This window comes from Ctenocephalides felis, unplaced genomic scaffold (assembly GCF_003426905.1).
Source record: "Ctenocephalides felis isolate EL2017-DRISC unplaced genomic scaffold, ASM342690v1 CF-g0.4_SCAFFOLD_03572, whole genome shotgun sequence".
Lineage (NCBI taxonomy): Eukaryota > Metazoa > Arthropoda > Insecta > Siphonaptera > Pulicidae > Ctenocephalides > Ctenocephalides felis.
In genome coordinates, this window is record NW_020539726.1 from 29,105,779 (window position 1) to 29,128,389 (window position 22,611).

The window sequence follows — 22,611 nt, forward strand, 5'->3', positions numbered from 1 at the left end:
GCTCTTAATCGAATTAAACAAGTAGGTACTTTTTCAAAGTAATTAATTTTATTTTTAGAATATTATCATTTTATTTTTGCTAAAACAATTTCTGTATGTATCTTTTAGGCAAACAAAGATAAAATCAAGTCGTATATTTATTCTCATAAATATTTCAAAAATTTATAATCATTATTGACGAACAATAAACGCATTAGTTTTTTGATAACGCAAATCATTTTTATGCATCAAAGTAATAAATTATATTTTTGAATTCGTAAAAATATTAGAATTACATTGGAAAAGAGATTCTTATAAAATCTGTTGCGTATTGAAAAGATTAAATGATTAATTTTTATTTATTATAAAAAAACACAAATAAAGTTTATTTATGGTACATGAATAATAATAAGATGAATTTATAAATATATGGTACTGTTTTCTGTATTCTTGAAGGAAAAACATAGAAAAATTTTATACATTATTTAATAAAATGAGCTATTAGATGGCACGATAAATGAATCATTTCTAAATAAATAATATATTTTTATTTAACTTATCCTACATTAACCTGTTGACTGTAATTAACGTATATACTCGTCATGGCAAAGTGAAGGAATTTTGTGTATTAACGAGTATATACGCCATGAGTATAAAACTATTTGAATTAAAGTTTTTGGAAAACCAAATATTTTCTGAAATGGCGACTTATTTGGAATATTTTGAGGATATGATTGTATAAAATAACTAGTTTAAGTGGCATTTTACCTTGGCAAGTTGCATAAACTTTCCGAAATGTGAAAATAATATACTTGATAAATAAGAATTAATTTTTTATATTTAAATATCTTTTTCCACTGTTTGTTTTGAAGATAGATTTTGCTTTTAATCAAACCTTATTCTATTCTTTAAACTACTTCTATTATATAATATATACTTAACTTAACAAAGAAGTAAACTGTAGTAATAAAATTTTTCAATGTTGTAAAACAAACCCATAGTGTTCATTCGATATTTTTAACTTCTCGAAGGAGAAGTTTGTTTTCATAAAAAATCCGATTTGCTAATTTTATGTTTTCTCGACGTTTCAAGCCATTCTGAATCGAATGAGACCAAATTTTGAAAAAGTATGTGTGTGTGTATGTGAACAGATTTTTTTATAATTTACTACGTTATTACCAGAGCTTATTTTATATTATTTGACTACGATGATTTTTTTATTTAAACTATTACCTTAATACATAATTAACTGAAACTACGCAAAGTGGCCTCGATGATCTCGAATTGTGCACTATAGTTGCATAACTTTGCATCCAGACCCAACCTCCAGTTTTGATTGGAAATCTGTAATATTTGGTTGTCACTTGACCCTTGCACAGCACTGTAATAATAGAAGAAAGTATATTAAATTATTATCTGATCCATTGTGTAATATTTAAATATTATATTTTTAATCTTTATTAAGTGATTACTGGAGATCAGCAGATAATTGTATCAAATTGCTTTGATAGATTAAAATTTCATTTATAATCAAGGTTACTATGAGATTAGTTGGAGAGCCTAATGAATAATGAAGTAAAAATGAAAAAAAATTAAAATTTCAATTGTAGTCTAAGTAGGTAAGTTAATTGTAGAGATTGAGACAAACTAAGCTTTTAAAGTTATAAAATTAAGTGTTAGAAGTATTTGGGCAAAGCTTCTCAAGTCGTAAAACTTCCTAAGTTCATAAGCTACATTTTGTCTAATTATTATAAATTACGTCATCTAAATTTCAATATACTATTATAAATAGAACTGAGTTTTCAATTAAAAACCTAAAGGACACCTTGCGAACTAAAAAGTAAGCTGCCTATGAAGTTTTTATTAATATTTTTGTTAGTTTCAATCCATTTATAGCAAAAATATGATTGCATTCGTTAGATTTTGATATTTTTATTTTATTTCTGGTATTATTTTAATAATTATATTCGACTTGGTAACAAAAAACTAAAGAAGATTTCATCTCAAACTGAATTAATTAGTTTTTAGTAGTAGGCCTGTAGTAAGTAGTGTGACCAAAGCTAAAGGTGGTACAACTAAGGCAACTTGTGCCGTTAGTACATTTTCAAAAAACTTATTTAACTTATAAAAATTCTTATTTTGAAAGATTTCAAAAGATTCAAGATTAACTAGTTGGTTTGGTATTTAGCCTTGAGGCAAGTTACATGAACTTCCCGAAATGTGTAAATAATCGACTTAATCAAAGAAAAATGTGTAAATAATATACTTCATTAATCCTACTTTTTAAAAATCGATAATAATTTTAGCAAAATTTGACGAATTTTTAAAATTAAACTACTTGTCGTTAGGCCATAATATTACAGTAAGACCATGATGTATATCGCCAAAAAAATTTCCATGAAAATCGGCTTAAATTTTTTTTTCAACAGTTAATTACAAGAAAACGGCTCGGTAGATTTTCACCTAAAATTAATCAGTATCATTCCCAACGAATATCTTTCGAACAGTTTTCGATATTTAAAATCGGTCGGTAGGATGAGCTTAAATGTCGACGAAAATTTAACACTTTTTTTCAACAGTTAATTACAAGAAAACGGCTCGGTAGATTTTCACCTAAAATTAATCAGTATCATTCCCAACTAATATCTTTCGAACAGTTTTTGATATTTTAAAATCGGTTCGGTAGGATGAGTTTAAATGTCGACGAAAATTTAACACTTTTTTTCAACAGTTAATTACAAGAAAACGGCTGGGTAGATTTTCACCTAAAATTAATCAGTATCATTCCCAACTAATATCTTTCGAACAGTTTTTGATATTTTAAAATCGGTTCGGTAGGATGAGCTTAAATGTCGACGAAAATTTAACACTTTTTTTCAACAGTTAATTACAAGAAAACGGCTCGGTAGATTTTCACCTAAAATTAATCAGTATCATTCCCAACTAATATCTTTCGAACAGTTTTCGATATTTTAAAATCGGTTCGGTAGGATGAGCTTAAATGTCGACGAAAATTTAACACTTTTTTTCAACATTTAATTACAAGAAAACGGCTCGGTAGATTTTCACCTAAAATTAATCAGTATCATTCCCAACTAATATCTTTCGAACAGTTTTTGATATTTTAAAATCGGTTCGGTAGGATGAGCTTAAATGTCGACGAAAATTTAACACTTTTTTTCAACAGTTAATTACAAGAAAACGGCTCGGTAGATTTTCACCTAAAATTAATCAGTATCATTCCCAACTAATATCTTTCAAACAGTTTTTGATTTTTTAAAATCGTTCGGTAGGATGAGCTTAAATGTGGACGAAAAGTTTTTTTCAAATTACAAAGAAACGGCTTGGCAGATCGTTGCACAAAACTGACAAACGATAGTCCTCACCGAAATACATCAAATGGCTTTTAAATTTCTAAAATCGGTTCAGGCGTTTTTGAGAAAACGTCGATCAAAAGTCTAATTTTGACAAATGCCAAAAAGACCATACTGATTTTTGCAAACTTTGACGAATTTTTAAAGCTGAACCAGTTGTCGTAGGGCCGTAATATTTTAGTATGATCTAGAAGACTATGGTATCTATCGTCAAAAAAATAATCATAAAAATCGTCGAAATTTTTTTTTTTAAAAACTTTATTACAAGAAAACGGCCCGGCCGATCTCTACCAAAAACTAATCAGCACGATTCCCAACCAATATCTTTCGAACGGTTTTTGAATTTTCAAAATCGATTCAGAATTGCGGGCTAAAACGTAGACGAAAAATTTTTCACTTTTCTGCCATTATGAAGAAACGGCTTGGCCGATCGTCGCACAAAACTGACAAACAATAGTTCTCGTCGAGATACATCGAATGGCTTTTAATTTTTGAAATCGACCCAGCCGTTTTCGAGAAAACGTCGATTTACGGCAAAAAATCTGTTCACATACACACACACACACACACACACACACACACCACACATACTTTTTCCAAATTTTGGTCTCATTCGATTCAGAATGGCTTGAAACGTCGAGAAAACATAAAATTAGCGAATCGGGTTTTTTGATGAAAACATAAACTTCTCCTTCGGGAAGTTAAAAAAAATAGTTTTATTTCATTTGCACTAATTGTAAATATTGCAGGGTCATTATCTCTGCGGTACCACTTAAGCAATCTTTCTCTAATTAGAAATTTGCGTAGACGGCACAGACAAACTTAAAATAAATCATTTTATTAATAAGCCACTGAATATGCAGTAAATGTGTTTTATTTGAATTTTTCCAGGGGGTACGACTTAGAACAACCTTTCTCTAAATAGAAATTTGTTAAGACGGCACAGACAAACGTAAAAATAACTATTTTATGAATAAGAGTTAATAAAAATAAAACAAAAAAAAGTTTTATTTTAATATCCCAAGGAGCACGACTTAAGCAACCTTACCCTAATTAGCAAACATTGCTATCTCTATTATAAATTATTTTTTATTCATTGTCAAATTTTTGTTATAATGATATTATAATAAAAATAGTATAATTTTTTCATTATAATGAGATTCTTGCATTATTATTAGACTATACGAGCTGATTTTTTGCGGCTTTGGGTAGGTTTTTCCAACGAGAAACTTTCATTGATTTTTTAAGCTGTTTTACATTAAATCTGATGTCAATTTTTTCCTAACAATAAAACTTTTTGCAGATACTTTCTAACTTAAGTATTATTTTGATTAACCTGGTAGCTGATGTCCATGGTTAAGTTCATAATTTTTATGTACATATTTTTTCAATTCAAAACCTATATAACTAGTGGTATATGGCATCGAGACTTAAGGCAAATTGTTAGAACTCCCCGTACCGTAAAGAAAAATTCGAAAACTATTAAATGTTTTCAAAAAGATCATCAATCAATCTAAAGATTTCATTTCATTTCATTATTTAGTTTTATTATTTATTTCATTATTTGTCAACACAAGTAGAAAGTTTTTTGAATCATTTAAATCGGATAAGTTCTCTTAAAAACTGTTATTTTTTGCACTTTTAGCCCGTCTCTCCGAAACGGCTGGACCTGCCTTTGTCAAAAACTATTCACGGATTATCCCTTTCATTACGAATTGAATGTGTTTTGTACTCAATTGTAGGAAAAATTGTATTCAAACATACATACACATCCATTTTTTTCAAAGTATGCCAAAATATTCAGAAATCTTTGAAACGTGAAGACTGCAATAATTTTCAATTTCGATTTTTTGACGATTACTATAACTTGCGCTATGGGAATTTAATACATTTATGCAAGAATGATCACCTGCAGTTATCTAATTTTCATAAAAAATGACTAAGTATGTAATTAATTAATTCACGTCAGAAGTTTTTTTTAAACCTTTTGTCAAGTATCCGACAAATCCCGTTTATTTCGATATGCATCCGTGTCCTGCCGTGATTTCTTTAAAAGCTCTCGATTCGAAATAAATAACATTTCGAAATCCAGCCGCAGATTTTTCTATCCAAGGGCGACATTGAGTGCGCCTTAAACCCTGTATGTTTACAATGGTACCGGTCGATTTGTAAGCGATCGTGCCTTCAAATAAATTAAGGGAATTACCCATTCCCGGAGCCCTTTGCCATCTATTCCCGCCAACAAACTGCGTCTGTGCACAATAGAGATAATACGGACAAAATGGCGCATCGGGCCATATGGTATGGTATGGTATGGGCGGCATGGGTTTCTCTGTATTATGTATTGTTTGGGAATATACAATATAATATCATATTCGGGATATTTCGTGTTGCAAAAGTGTAAAACGCACATTTTATTATGTAATGATGATTTGGAATAAAGGCGTCTACAAACAGACTGTTTAACGATCACGCGGAATGGATTATCGATATTAATGCATGGAAATAATTTTGATAAATTATTTAAATATTATGCTTTTTCAATCAGCTTTATGCTAATGAGAATGAACTTTTTTAACTTCCCGTATAGTACCTAATCGCAAAAATATTGAAAATTTAAATTTTTGTATATCAAAGGTTTCAGAGCATTTCTACATACTTTAGAAAAAATGGATGTACGTGCTTATGTGACTATATATGCGTGGATACAATTTTTAGTCGATGTTTATGGGAGCACGGATCAACCGATTTGAATACTTCGAAAACCATTCGATTCGTATTGACGAGGAGACATACTGATTACTTTAATGCATTTCAGTTTTTGAGGAAATCCGATTTGATTTTTTTGTTATAATTTATTTTTGTAAATCAATACTTTAATGTATTATTTACAAAATTGATATTTGCAAAAAAAGAAATAATACAAAAAAATACAATAAATTAAATATAAAATAAAAAAAAGTTAAAATAAAATGAAATAAAAACATTAATACAAAAATAATAACATAAATGAACTATGACTTGATGATGTATGCCTCGTGATCCGATTTGAATGATTCAAAAGACATTTCACTTGTATTGACGAAATGAAAGTTAATGAAATTTTTGTGAAGGAAGGTCTAGCAGTTTCGGAGATCCAGAAAATTTTAAAAAATCATTAAGTAGTCAAAAATGATCGATTGATTCTCTATTTTCTATTTTGATTCCATTTCTTTTGGTTTTGCATCAACTTTTATATATATATATATATATATATATATATATATAGATAATGTTCAATCCTTTTCACTCGGATGACGCCGCTCTGTCGTCAAAATACTTACTAACTTACGGCTGCGGCAAAATTCAAGGGTTAAATTTCACTTATATAGTTCAAAGAAGTTTTCTGGATATTTTTGTCACTATGAATCAAACGACTACATGGGTATCTAAATTTTCAGAAATTTTAGATTTTTTAATTGTTTTAAGAAAAGTTTTAATAAAAGTTTCAGCAAGTTGCCATATGCGCTACATATTTTTATGTTTATCTTAGTTTTGAACAAAAATCAGAACTTATCAGTTTTTTGACAACTGTCAACTGTTGAACTATCTATATTTAATTCATTTTAATTTTTAGAAGTTATTTAAGACCGAAACTATCATCACATATATAATTTAAATATCTAAGTTTTACTACACCATCGAAAAGGATATTACATAAATATCTGCACAGTTTAAAATATGGCCTGATGTAAATGCAACATGTAACACTTAAATGTATTACAATGACAATATTATCAGCTCTTCGCAAAAAATTAAAGAATTAAATATATTTGTATGAAGAATAACGTATTTTAATATATGAGCTTTTTAATGTTTTTTTTTAATTTAACGTAAAAAAGATCATACACTTTTATATAATGACGATATATTATACAATGACGGTGTTCGATCGATTTTAAATATAGATCAAAAATAAAATTATCGTTACTAAATATACTTTATTGAAGCATCTAACTTAAATTACGTAAGTAATATATATTGCACTTACAATGAATAAAAAATATAAAAGGAAGATCTGAAATGACGCTATTATTTTATTCCTGATTAAAATTGTTATAAAAATATTTTACATGCATCTTTATACAATAAATTTATGGTTTACAATTCATCAAAAGAATAGTTTTTGATGAATTGCAAACCATATGGAGATTACCCCCTAATTGAATTTACATTAAAATATCAAGTAATCTGATCAATTTATTCAATATCTGGTTTTAAGTTCCTTGTCAATTTGACGCCCAAACTATGACATACAACTTATATTTTTAACTTCCCGAAGGAGAAGTTTATGTTTTCATCAAAAAACCCGATTCGCTAATTTTATGTTTTCTCGACGTTTCAAGCCATTCTGAATCGAATGAGACCAAATTTGGAAAAAGTATGTGTGTGTGTGTGTGTGTGTGTGTGTGTGTGTGTGTATGTGAACAGATTTTTTGCCGTAAATCGACGTTTTCTCGAAAACGGCTGGGTCGATTTCAAAAATTTAAAAGCCATTCGATGTATCTCGACGAGAACTATTGTTTGTCAGTTTTGTGCGACGATCGGCCAAGCCGTTTCTTCATAAATGGCAGAAAAGTGAAAAATTTTTCGTCTACGTTTTAGCCCGCAATTCTGAATCGATTTTGAAAATTCAAAAACCGTTCGAAAGATATTGGTTGGGAATCGTGCTGATTAGTTTTTGGTAGAGATCGGCCGGGCCGTTTTCTTGTAATAAAGTTTTTAAAAAAAAAATTTCGACGATTTTTATGATTATTTTTTTGACGATAGATACCATAGTCTTCTAGATCATACTAAAATATTACGGCCCTACGACAACTGGTTCAGCTTTAAAAATTCGTCAAAGTTTGCAAAAATCAGTATGGTCTTTTTGGCATTTGTCAAAATTAGACTTTTGATCGACGTTTTCTCAAAAACGCCTGAACCGATTTTAGAAATTTAAAAGCCATTTGATGTATTTCGGTGAGGACTATCGTTTGTCAGTTTTGTGCAACGATCTGCCAAGCCGTTTCTTTGTAATTTGAAAAAAACTTTTCGTCCACATTTAAGCTCATCCTACCGAACGATTTTAAAAAATCAAAAACTGTTTGAAAGATATTAGTTGGGAATGATACTGATTAATTTTAGGTGAAAATCTACCGAGCCGTTTTCTTGTAATTAACTGTTGAAAAAAAGTGTTAAATTTTCGTCGACATTTAAGCTCATCCTACCGAACCGATTTTAAAATATCAAAAACTGTTCGAAAGATATTAGTTGGGAATGATACTGATTAATTTTAGGTGAAATCTACCGAGCCGTTTTCTTGTAATTAAATGTTGAAAAAAAGTGTTAAATTTTCGTCGACATTTAAGCTCATCCTACCGAACCGATTTTAAAATATCGAAAACTGTTCGAAAGATATTAGTTGGGAATGATACTGATTAATTTTAGGTGAAAATCTACCGAGCCGTTTTCTTGTAATTAACTGTTGAAAAAAAGTGTTAAATTTTCGTCGACATTTAAGCTCATCCTACCGAACCGATTTTAAAATATCAAAAACTGTTCGAAAGATATTAGTTGGGAATGATACTGATTAATTTTAGGTGAAAATCTACCCAGCCGTTTTCTTGTAATTAACTGTTGAAAAAAAGTGTTAAATTTTCGTCGACATTTAAACTCATCCTACCGAACCGATTTTAAAATATCAAAAACTGTTCGAAAGATATTAGTTGGGAATGATACTGATTAATTTTAGGTGAAAATCTACCGAGCCGTTTTCTTGTAATTAACTGTTGAAAAAAAGTGTTAAATTTTCGTCGACATTTAAGCTCATCCTACCGAACCGATTTTAAAATATCGAAAACTGTTCGAAAGATATTCGTTGGGAATGATACTGATTAATTTTAGGTGAAAATCTACCGAGCCGTTTTCTTGTAATTAACTGTTGAAAAAAAAATTTAAGCCGATTTTCATGGAAATTTTTTTGGCGATATACATCATGGTCTTACTGTAATATTATGGCCTAACGACAAGTAGTTTAATTTTAAAAATTCGTCAAATTTTGCTAAAATTATTATCGATTTTTAAAAAGTAGGATTAATGAAGTATATTATTTACACATTTTTCTTTGATTAAGTCGATTATTTACACATTTCGGGAAGTTCATGTAACTTGCCTCAAGGCTAAATACCAAACCAACTAGTTTAACTTTTATCTCAAGTAAAAATATTTTTGAAAATTAAATCAAACTTACAAGTATGATGTGCAAATCTCATATGCAGAATATCAGCTCCGTGAATGTAGTGATAAATTGTTTTTTCTATTAAATCTTGAGGTTCATAGCCTGTTAGTTGCGCTACCCTGAAAAAAAAATTATCGTACAGTCATATATATATATATATATATATATATATATATATATATATATATATATATATATATATATATACAGTAGTGTAAACATATTAAATTTCGATCCTCATAATTCATTTTAAAAACTTTGTCACCCCTTACAAGTGCTTGTTACATAAAAGAACTAATAAGTGAAACCAAACAAAGTATCATATTATATATTTGGATAACTTGATTATATTACTAATAAAAAATGTGACTGTGAAATATTTTTTGGTACTAAAATTTGAGAATCATTCGTGGCGCAGTAAACTATAAATCATGAGTTTACGAGGAAACTTAGAGTAAATTTTAAGGGTCCAGGTTTATTGCTTAAATTTATGATGTTGACTTTTGTCTTGGTAATTAGTAAACTGGTAAACTGATTTTAAATTAGGCAACAACTTTAGTGTTATATAATTATTTGTATTTCATACGTATTGATAACTATTAGTATAACATAAAAAAATTACTTTTTTTTACTCACCTTGCGTCTAAGAAAATTAGTTTTAAGTCTAAACTTGCTCGAAACATGAACATATTGCAATGAAGCTTAATTTCAGTAATAGCACTAGGAGGTAATGAATGTCCAACAGCAACTAATCCTAAATTTTGGTAACACATATCGTAGGACCCTGAATCAAGAGGGTACTGTTTCACTTTTAAATATCCGGAACAGTGTATTACCTGAAAAAATAAACAACCATAATTAATAATATTTTAGAGGATAGATGGCAAAGAAGATTTATTACTGTATGGTTTGGAGTATAATTTAAATAATCAATTATTTTAAACCTGGGTTCTGTAATGCATGAAATATAGCCTAAACATAATAGTTGTAGCTACAAAATGATCGATAAAGTATTTTTTATGTTTATTAAGTGGAGAAAAACTTGCATGCCCGTGGAGTCCCGTAGGTGCTTGCTGTACGATTTTGTGAAATAATAAATTTGTCTGTGTTAGCAATATAGATTCCTGCATATTTTATAAAATATTGCTTCTCCTAGAAGTCGTTCAATTTATCCTTAGTACATATAACTTAAGACAGTGAAAGAGAACTGGTCTTGGAACGTGACATTTTCCGATGTTTCTCACTCCGACGCGGGTGTCATTGTCGATGGAAGTGCTCTTATATTCAAAACAAGGAGCAAAAATATTACATGATGTTTAACATGATTTGTATATATATATATATATATATAGGGTGTCCCAGAACTCAACGTCAAGTAGAAACGGTATGATAGTATTGATCGTAACTATGAAAAAAAATTGTTCCATGCAGTGCAACCTAGAGATTTTGTGAATATGCGACGATTTTTGGTTATTATGGTTAATTATTAATAATCTTTTTTATTTAAGTGTTATTTTTAGGTTTTTATTTTTTCTAATTTTTTTTATTATAGAACTTCCAATTATTTTACCTTATAAATGCGTCAACTAACTAAAACTTGCCAACACACTTCAATATATTTTTTTGAAGCAAACCAATTTTGAATATTTAAAATTTATAGTGTCAAAAATTAAATGAACGAAAATAAATTATAAAATTGAACATTTTGACCTGTATCCTGTGACAAAGCTCTGGGTTGAACTTAAAAGCTCATAATTTCAAACTGCATGGAACAATTTTTTTTTCTATTTTTTTCATGATAGTTATACTACCACCCTATTTTTAGTACCTGCAATTATTAGTAACCTTGATATCTAGAGCTATTTCTAAAATAGAAGTATTTTTGCAACATGATATATACAATTAAAATAGAAATAATTTAATGTTTTAAGGAAGGCATGACCTATATTGACATCACAAATTGATGGTATAGTTTAAACTATGTCCTCACATAAATCGTATAACCTCTTCACTAAATAGTTGTCTTTTCCTATGTCAATTTATATTCCAAAATACATTATTTCATATAAAGTATTTAATGTTATGTTCTAAACGTGCTTATTCCAGAAAAGTAGTGCATGTACTTTATTCCAGGAACTGAAAAACCCTATTTGATAAATTTTATAACTCACATGATGGCACTTCTACATTTACATTCCCCACATGGTTACGAAACAGAGGCCATTAAGTAATGTTTGCATTTGAGCTATAAACCTTATAGAAAGTATATTGTATTACTTTTTAAATTGAGATTTATTTTGAAAGCTGAAAGTGGTGTAACTGATAGTAACACGATATTGATAGTTACTAAAAATAATTGGCACATAATAAATAGTGGTTGGCACAAGTGGTTGGTAATCCAGCCATTTAACTAGAATTGACGAATATATTCGTCATGAAGAAGTTTTAGAATTTTGTGCATTGGCGAGTATATTTGTTATGCGTACAGTGAACATTAGCTATTTAAATTAAATTTTTTGAAGAAAAATGAATAAAATAAAGTTATTTAGAATATTTGGAGGCTGTCTATGAGTGTATAAAATAAGTAGTTGGATGTGGCGTTTAATCTTAAGACTAGTTAAAAGAGCTTTTTTAGTAAGTTTAAATCGGACGCTAATAATCCAGTAACTGAAGGACCAGATTTTAATATGGACTGGAAGACCAGGTTTTAGTAAGTCTATATCGGTTGCTAATAATCCAGTGACTGAAAGACCAAATTTTAGTAAGTCTAAATCTGATGCCAATAATCCAGTGACTGCTGGAGGATCAGATTTTAGCAAGTCTAAATTGGAAGCCAATAATACAGTGACTGAAGGGCAGGGTTTTAATCAAAGTGTAGTGAAAAAATAAGTTAAAATATCTTTTAGTATAATGATTTGGAACTACTGGAAATCATTGAGTGGCCGCCACCAGCATTCTGGAGTTGAGACAAACGTCTGAATGAGCAAAGACGAATGAAAAGGCTAACAGAAACAAAGAAAGCGTAAATATTTTACGACTACTGTGGGCTAAAGCCACATCCACATCGAAAAATATTATTGGAAAATGTAATAATTGGAGAATATTGATATAGTCGTTTTTTCAAGTTGTTCCTAGGATTAAAATCAGATTTCGTCATATATCTTAATTTTGTTTATCAGAAAGGTTTTGGAAGCTTGTAAATAAAAGAAAATATATCAATTGAAGAATATTTAAATAGTCATTTTTCCAAGTGAAAAACAGATGTGTTGGTCGTAGGATTAAAATAAGGTTTCGTCATATATCTTAATTTTGTTCACAAGAAAGGTTTTTTGAAAGTTTGTAAATAAAAGGCCAATGACCAAAATGCTCAAAACATTTTATTCCACATTCAGAACTTTTCATATAGAGAAGAGCGGGGCTGAAAGATCCGCGGAAAAAATGTTCCACCACTATTATCTCCAAAACAAGTAAAAACTGGTATTTTTTACCGATACTATTTTAAAGTAGAGGGCAAAATATGTGTAATCAGCACTCACGTTAAATCGGACTTAAATCGTCCACATTGTCAAAATTTTAACGACAGTTTTTTTAGTTAGTTTTATTTCTTTTCTGAGCACTGTTGTTTAGTTTATGATGCCTGAATATACTTTTTAAATTTGCGTTATTTATTTGTTTAAAAAAAAATTCATATCAAAAACTGTTCCTATAGGGAAGAGCGTTGTTGAAAGACCTGCAATTAGAATAGTCCACCACCATTATCTCCAAAACAAGTAAAGTATGGTATCTTTTAACTATACTATTTTAAAGTAGAGGGCAAAATATGTGTAATCAGCAATCACCTTGAATCAAACTTAAAACGTCCATATTGCCAAAATTTCAACAATAGATTTTGATGATAGTTTTTTTCTGTTGTTTAGTTTAGATAGTTGAGCACTGTTGTTTAGTTTATGATGCCTGAATAGATTGTTTTTAATTGTTTTATCTGATGTAGGGTAGACCGGAGCATAAAATCCTTGTGCAAAAAGGTCCACCACCAATATCTCAAAAGCAAGTGAAGTTATGATTTTTTCAACAACAATATTTGAAAGTTGAGGAAAAACATGTATAACCAGCCTTAATTCTTACGACTTTCTCGGAAAGATAAACGTCAATGTTTGAAAATCCATAACAAAAGTATTTTCATTCGTTGGTAATTTTTCTGGCACTAAGCACTGTTGTTTAGTTTACGAGATATTAATATAATTTTTAAATATACGTTATTTAATTATTTTATAAATTGTATTGTTAATTTGAAGTTAGATTCAACAGTTTTTTTTACATAACCTTTATGAAAGCTTACACGTGGGTGTTGTAAAAAAGACCAACTGAACCTTCACCCTCAAGCTCAAGTGTAAACACTAAAAAATAGTAAAAACAATAAAAAATAGTAAATAGAAAGGTAAATTGAGTGAAAAAAAAAACAATTTTACGAGAGACGAATCAAATAAATTGTTATTCCAAATCTGCTGACAAAGTACCAGATCAAGGTTATATACAGAGCATCTCCGTAGAAAATGTACGTAATTGATATTTTGCATTGGTTGATCAATGTAGCTATTATTTCATAAAATTCGTCCAAAAGTAAGAATAAGACTTTAGATCTGCTTGCCATCTGGATGTTCCATTTTACCGCGCTTATGAGGTAAAAAGAGCCAGGTGATAAATTTTCTGAAAAATTTTACAAAAGTCACAAAAAAACACATTCTTACAATAATGAATTACCTGGGAGTTTTACTGTAAATACTCAGATAGTTTTGTGTTTGATATGTGTTATTTGTTGTGATGTAGTTATTTCGGTTTTGCTGAAAGTCAAATTGGACCTTTGTCCCCCGCTCTACCCTATTTACTCATATGTTTTGGATGAATGGATCCTTAGCAAGGTGAATACGACGGCAATGAATGATTTGACATTAAACTTATTGCCGGGACCACTTCTTTTGTTCCTGCGTTCGTGGAAATGACGCAATGGCCGATAGATTTATGTCTGAAACAAACTGACACTCGTCGCGACTGGAGACGACAATTTCGTTGTTTTTCTTATTTTGCCGAGTTTTGTTTTAAGCGTCGATAATGCCCACACAAGAAAGGGTTTATGAGCCACGTTATCGGAGGTGAAATGAAAAATGTAAGGTTTGGATAACATATACTTATTCAGACACGAATTTATTGATAGTTTATAGAATAGTATTGGTTGAGACATCTTCTTATATATAAAAATGGAGCTCTCGATCAAATGATTCGGTAAAACTTGAAAACGGCTAAACCGATTTGGCCAGACTTAGTCTTAAAAAATTCGTGCCAATCCAGAGATGGTCGGAAAGGTGAGATATTATTTCAAAATCGCGTAGAAACTTTACATTTTTAATTTGAATTTTTTTGTAGAAGCGTAATTTAAATAAAACAATGGATGGTGGCTAACACGTCAAATGTCAAACGTTTTTGATAGATGATGTTCAATTACGTTCAATAGGATGTTTTACGTGAATATAATTTTATTATGATTAAATTGTAGCAAGTAGTTTTGTTTGTTTATACACGAATACGTTATTAATATTTTACGTTACGTTATACGTTATACCGGCCGCAAGTGTTACTAGAAACTAAAAATATCAACTTTTTTGAATGTTAATATGAAAATGCACTTTTTGGCATATTTTTAATTAAATATCTAAATTTGGTATCGCTCAAAGGGACGTTTTGCCAAATAACATTTTCTCAGTTATATATTCCCAGAATTTATCGAAAAATAGATAGTAATATGTAAAGGTCTGGGGTCAAAAAGATCCACCACCGATGTGTCAAAAGCCAGTAAAGTTAAGCATTGTTTAATAACAATATTTGAAAGTAGAGGGAGAAAGATGTATAACCAGCTATAACTTTAATTCATATGACTTTACTATCGGGAGTTAAACGGTAATCTTTGAAAATTCATAATAAAAGTATTTTTTTCCGTTGGTAGTTTTTTTAGCGTTAGTTAGAAATGTAATTATTTTAAAAAATACCTTTAAAATTAAAATAGGACATTAAACCTGTTTGCCACCTGGCCGTTCCAAGTTACCCCATCTGTGGGATAAAAAGGTCTAGATTACAAATTTTTGAAAGACATCAAAACAGCACATTTCTACTAAGATGAAGTAGCTGGCAGTTTTACTGAACGTAGTCAGATAATTGTTCGTTTGAAATTTGTTATTTGTTGTGATATAATTGTTATGGTTTTCACAATATAGTTAATGTTTACTCAAAGTCAAATTGAACCTTTGTGTCTCGCCCTGCTCTACATATATACTTTTTATTAAATTTACTTTAATTCATCGAATGTTACTTGAAGCTTTTCAAAAAGCAGGTCAAAGAAGAAATACTTAATTCATTTTCTATCTCTTCTCGCAGAAATTTGAAAATTTTGTATAAGCTCAGTAGTATAATTTACAATTATACACAAAATCCAGAATCCAAAAAGAATCTGAAAAACTTGAAACGTAATCAATAAGCCGAAAGAGCGAAAAAGACTTGGAATGGATTATACCATGTTTTATACCAAGTGTATAAGACTTCCAGTTTGATTTTATTGACAAAATATAGACAAACCAATGGGGTTTATTATTTTTATAATAGCTCATTGTACATAGCATTCAAACAACACATCCTTATATACAAGTATTAATGTTTTTGATTCTCTAGAATTTGTTTAGAATATACCTTACTTAGCAATACAACGTTTGCCGGGTCATCTAGTTTTAAATACAAATTGTAGTAGAGGAGAGTATTAATTAGAGACTAAACTATTGTTATTGATAGTAATGTTTCCAGAGTAAGCAAATTATTTTTATCCCTTACCTTGAATCCTCCGGACGTGAGCCCTGCGTTCCTCTTAGCCAGCACGCACTTCATTCGTATGAAGAAGGCCCTTTCGCTCTCCAATTCTTGTGCCTGAGCCCGGTAGCCGGCGCCCGTTATGGGTGGAGGTCCCACTAATGGGGCGCCGCCGGGGTATTGGGCTGATAGTACTGCGGTCATTTCTTCGTGATCGGCTTGATGGATGTATTCGAATATGCTGTTACCCGTTAATTCAACCTATGATAGATAGATAAACGAGGGTAAATGAACTGAAGGGTTTGAGTATTAACTTTTCGAAAGAGAAGTTGTTTTCGCGACAAAATGCGATTTTCTAATTTTATAGTTTCACGATGTTTCAAGTCACTCTGAATCGAATAGGTTCTAGATTATAAAAAGTATGTGTATGTGTATGTGAGCCGATATTTGATATTTTGTCGATGTTTTCTCAGAAAGAGCTGGACCGATTTTGAAAATTTAAAAGCTCTTCAATGCAACTCGACAAGGACTAGCTTTTGTTTTTTTGCAACGTTTAGCCAAGCCGCTTCCGTTTAATTAGCAGAAAAGTATAAAAAGTTTTGTCCACATTTTAGCTAACAAGCAATTTTAAAAATTCATAAAATGTTCGAAAGATATTGGTTGGGAATCGCGTTGATAAGTTTTTCCTTAAGTTCGGGACGTTTCTGCGTAATTAAATGTTGAGATTTTTTTGAGAGTTTTGATGAATCTTTGTATTATGAAATAACATACTAAAATATTGTAGGCCTAAAATAAAGGATTAAATTATAAAAGTTCATCAAAATATAGAGTTTGGTCGTGCGTTTAAGTAATTCTAATCAGAATCTATGCCGAGAAAATATGTAAGTTCTGTGTCTTGTCAGTGACTACTTATTACAGTTGACTTTTACATTTAAACAGACTATAATACATTTTTAGAACCCAAAATATATGAAATGAAATGTGTTAGACAAATTAATTTAATTTATATAATTACAGATGAGATATTACAAGTATGTTTGAAAGATATCAACTGTAAATCGTATTGAGTGAAAGCGAATGGTTTATTTTCGAAAAAAAAGTTGTACATCTGACCTAAACTCAATTGTTATTGATTGAGTTGATTATGTATACGTATCGAGAAGTTCATGCAACTTGCCTCAACGAAAAATGTTTCTTACAACTATAGTTCTACTCTCTACTATTTTTTTTATTATTAAATGTTGCTAGTGTAAATGTGCAGATTGTTCTTTTTACCCCAACCACATGTAAGCTATTCTAGAGGTTACATAAAAATTGTTGAATCAAACTTAAAAGTAACAAAGTGTATTGTTATATACAACAATTAAAAAAGGTATACATGAGAATATTGTTCAAGTATGATGAACTAAATAACACTGCTCAAAACGAAACAAAACTTCCAACAAAAAAAAATACTTTCATTAAAGCATTGACAATGTGGCAAATTATTTGGCATGTCTCCCGATTTAAGGCGCTGAGTGATTACACATCATTTGCCCTCTACTTTAAAATAGTATTGTTTAAAATATCAAACTTAACTTAACCGGCGAACTTTTAAGCCCTCATATAAAATTAGCGATTTATAACATAAATTAAAAATATATTGCTTTGTTTACAAAATTTCATTTTTCTACTTTGGACTTGCCCGTAAATAAGTGGTTAAGAGCGACGGGTTTTAATTCAGAGGTCCCGGGTTCGAATAGCCTGTTGTCAGGCAAATGAGACAACGGTTTCCATTTGGAAATATAGATAGCAATATGTTTCCAAGTGAAAATAGACATTAATCCGGCATTGCTGCAATACCACAATTAGAACGACGACCGGGGGGATTGTCTTCTAATAGCATTCAGTGCAAGAATTACTTAAATAATGTAAGGACAATCAATGGATTTTCTACTAACAAGAACAACGTCTTAGCAGTGTTCAGTACAGTTTATAGAACATAGTATAATAGTTCTGATTGCTGTAAAACTACTTGTATAAAAAATATATATATTTCTACTCTGAAAATGCATTTGAACTAAGTCGCCACAAAGTCAAAATTTTCCTATCACAAAATAAATAGATTTTTTTTCTCACCTGGCTAAGTCCTAAGTGTACCGAAGCTGTTTCCGAGATGTACATGATTTTGCCGTCGGGCGCCAAAACGAATATGAATCCGTCGAGCGACTGCAGCAAGTGGGAACCCAATTCCCTCATTGCAGGGTCTCGCGGAGTCGCGCACGGCGGCGCAGCACCCCAAGCATCTCCCAGACCTGGTAGTAAAAAAATCGAGAATTCATAAAAAAATTATAACTCACTAGCTGTAAGTGGAATTCTGTCTTAAGGCAATTGAGGCATCGTGCCTTAAGGCAAATTGCTGGAACTTCCCGTACCAAAAATTATTATTTTTTTAAAAACGATTAACATTTTTGAAAAAAATTTTCTTCGAAAACATGAGATTTTTGAGAAACTATAAATTAGACAAAAAATTACTTTTTTTGAAAAAAAAAAAAATTTTTATTTTTTTTAAAAAAATATTATTTTTTTAATTTTTTTTTTTTGAAAAAAAAATGTTTTTATTTTGACATATTTTGGAAGATCTGAACTATTTTTCAAAGCAATCGTACTGCTTTAACTGCATAGAGACAAAATATAAAGCGCGTAAGCGCCACGTCGCTGTCTAACGGATAAACATTGGTATGGAACCCATAGGAATGTAAACAAAATTTATACTTATTGTTAAAATCTCTATAAAATATCTGATAATTTGATGTGCGTATGTCTAATGATCATTTTTGACCGCCAAATGGCATTTTTTTTTACTTTTTTTGTTAAATCTCCGAAACCGCTAGACCTGCCCTCATGAAAATTTGATCAATTCTTCATCTTGTCAATACAAGTAAAATGTTTTTTGAATTATTCAAATCGGACGCTCCGTTCTCTTAAAAACTGAGTTACCGTTTTCGGCACTTTTTGCCCCGTATCTTTGAAACGGCTAGACCTGCCTTCGCCAAAAACTAATCAGCACGCCTCCTTATCAATACGAATCGAATGTTTTTTGAATTATCCAAATCGCTTCATTCGTGTTGCCGAAATCGTCGACGAAAATTTGTATCCGCACATACATACACACACGTACATACACACACACACACACACACACACACACACACATACATCCATTTTTTCTAAGGTATGGCAAAATGATCAGAAACCTTTGAAACGTAAAGATATATAAAAATTTTCATTTTCGATTTTTTTGCGATTACTATAACTTACCCTACGGGAAGTTAATAATTAACTAAATAATAATTAATTAGATTCTGAGCTGCACATTTAATATACAGTATTTCAAATATTATGTCGTATTTTATATCATCGAACTCTATCAAAATGATTTTCTTCTCAGTGAAAATTTTATATCAGATGAATCTGTCTGTTAAAAACAACGTCTATATATTTTACAGACTTATTCGAATCGTCAACTGTCAAAATGTGATGTATCTTTCTTTATCGAAATATTATTCTATTGTTAAAGATGCCACTACCAGTATTTGAAGATCCGATCAATAGATATGATGACGTGACTATGCATAACGTATATATATTTTTATGATTTTATCAGGTGTGAAAGTTACAATTTTTTTGAATTAATTCACTTATATTTCTTTAGATGGTTTTTAATATATTAATTTAATTTAGAATACTCCATTGATAAATTTGTCATTTTTGAAATTTTTTTAAAATTTGTGTTTTTTCTTGAATGCGAATTCAATGAAATAAAAATGCTATTCGTGGATTTTTGTTACCTGGAAAGATTTTAAGTCAGCATAATCTTCTATATTTTCTATAGGGTTACAGAAATGAAATATAAAAAAAAAAAAATAAAACATTATTTAAATATTTTATTTAAAAAAATAAGGATTCACTGTAAACGGCGTTTTTGGATTTCCGTTGTATAAAAATGTTATTAGAATACAATTTATATCAGCATAAATATCTATAATTTGAAATAATTTTATGTATTAAAATGCTTATTATATGATGTATTTTTTATTTTAAATTCAGTTTGCCAATGTACAAATAAACATGAAAATTATTACATACATGCTTTCTTCAATTTAAATATTACAAAAAAGTAAATAAATATAGCAACAACAGAATAAGAATAAAAAAATCAATAAAAGTAGTGTACCAATCAGAAATTTCAAAAATATAAAAATAATAGAAATGATAGATGATTTAGTGATTTTTTGTTTCCAAATGAAAATCATGTATGACAGAAAATTCTAAGAATTGATATTAAATTTCCAAAACGTCCAAAACAAAAATGAAAAAAGTGGAAACATCAGGCTAAATATTAGGAAATATATTAGATTTACAAACATTAAACATTAATTAAACTTCTATAGCTACTAATAAGTAAAGTGAAAGAAAAAACTAGGGGAATTTTGGTTAAAAACTAATTTCTGCAAATTTTCTAATTGCGAGTACAACATTCTTTTATGAAACAACATTCTTTTATGTTAAGATGATTTTAAATCTTAAATCATCTTAACTTAAATCTTAAAACAACATTCTTTTATGTTAAGATGATTTTTATCAAAGGTGTACTTTGATATCACATTTTCAGAAAATATAGTTTTGAATTGTTAGAATGATATATATGTTGATTCATTGTTTTATAAATGCATTGAAAATATTTGCCTATATAACAAATATAGCAACAGAATCTGCATTCCTGTTATTGGAAGTTTTTGATTTTTAAAGAAAAAAAGAGATCGAAAAATATTTTGTTTGAATTGCATACATATCAGGTTGTTTCAATTCGGCGTAATGGTCGTTTGTAAATATATTTAAACGTTCGGTTTTTATTTTTGACTCGATTTTTTTATTATGAAACTATCAAATATATTACCATTTTACAATCCTGGTTGAATGCACCAACTTTTGATAGAAATTACAAAAACACTTTAGTGCATTTTTTTTAAAACAGCACCTATCAAAGTCGAAAGATTTTAAAAAATTTAAACACTTAGTTCAACAAAAAGTTTAAATTCTCAGAAAACTTGGTGCAATATAATTTTTACTTTTGAAATGTGATTTACCATTACTGATCTAAAGTTTCAATGAACAAAATTAATCAAAATTAACCATGAAAAACCGAGAAACAAAAACTGTTTCACCAAAGCTTCAGGTTGCACTTGAAAGCTCCCAATTTACAAATTACATGGAATAATTTTTTATGATAGGTTTTTTTAAAATAGTAACGATCAACACTCTCACCCCGTTCCGGCTTGACGTTGAGTTCTGGGACACCCTGTATATGAATATATAGAAGACAACCTCAATATATATTTAATTAAATAGACTTTTAAATACATCGATGGTATGTCAATAAATCCAAACCGTACACAATCACTTAACAGCCATAACAAATTGTGCAATTTCCTATGCCTAAAAATGCATATTAACTATTCCTCATAAATATACTATAATATTGCTATTGCACCTTATCAGTATACAGTATTTTATTACAAATGCACGGTCGTAGATTATGTTTGATTATAAATTTGATTCTCTTCGAAGGTAATTTTCTTCAAGTATCAGTCACGGGTACAGAAGATGTAATAATTCAACGTACTAAGTACCGGAAAATTACTCATTGCTACCATCACAGAATTAACTTGTGAGGAATTACGATGGACGAACGATATTAAATGTACAAGTACATACATAAAACTTTACAGTTGTGTCCATTCGAAAATATTGCCATCAGGTTATTAAAATACCTTGTTAGTAATTTATCGATTCATTATAATAGTACTTTGTTAGTTGATTCATAGTAATTTGATCTAGTCTTTGGTCTATGTAACTAGTGGTGTACAACTGTACATACATAAAACTTTACTGTTGTGTCCATTCGAAAATATTGCCATCAGGTTATTAAAATACCTTGTTAGTAATCTATCGATTCATTATAATAGTATTGTGTTAGTTGATTCATAGTAATTTGATCTAGTCTTTGGTCTATGTAACTAGTGGTGTACAACTCTACATACATAAAACTTTACTGTTGTGTTCATTCGGAAATATTGTCGTGAGGTTATTAAAATACCTTGTTAGTAA

At 29.6% G+C, this 22,611-nt stretch overlaps 1 protein-coding gene across 1 annotated transcript in view; it reads right to left on the minus strand.

The window, feature by feature from the left end:
- Positions 1-22,611, minus strand: part of LOC113388345 (single-minded homolog 1) — a 31,804-nt gene that overhangs the window by 3,568 nt on the left and 5,625 nt on the right. The window contains exons 2-6 of the mRNA XM_026625733.1: positions 18,580-18,755; positions 16,486-16,722; positions 10,249-10,448; positions 9,625-9,731; positions 1,213-1,360 (exon numbers count right to left, since the gene is read on the minus strand). Of these exons, the coding sequence (XP_026481518.1) occupies positions 1,213-1,360; positions 9,625-9,731; positions 10,249-10,448; positions 16,486-16,722; positions 18,580-18,755 (868 nt within the window). The remainder of the gene's footprint in view (positions 1-1,212; positions 1,361-9,624; positions 9,732-10,248; positions 10,449-16,485; positions 16,723-18,579; positions 18,756-22,611) is intronic.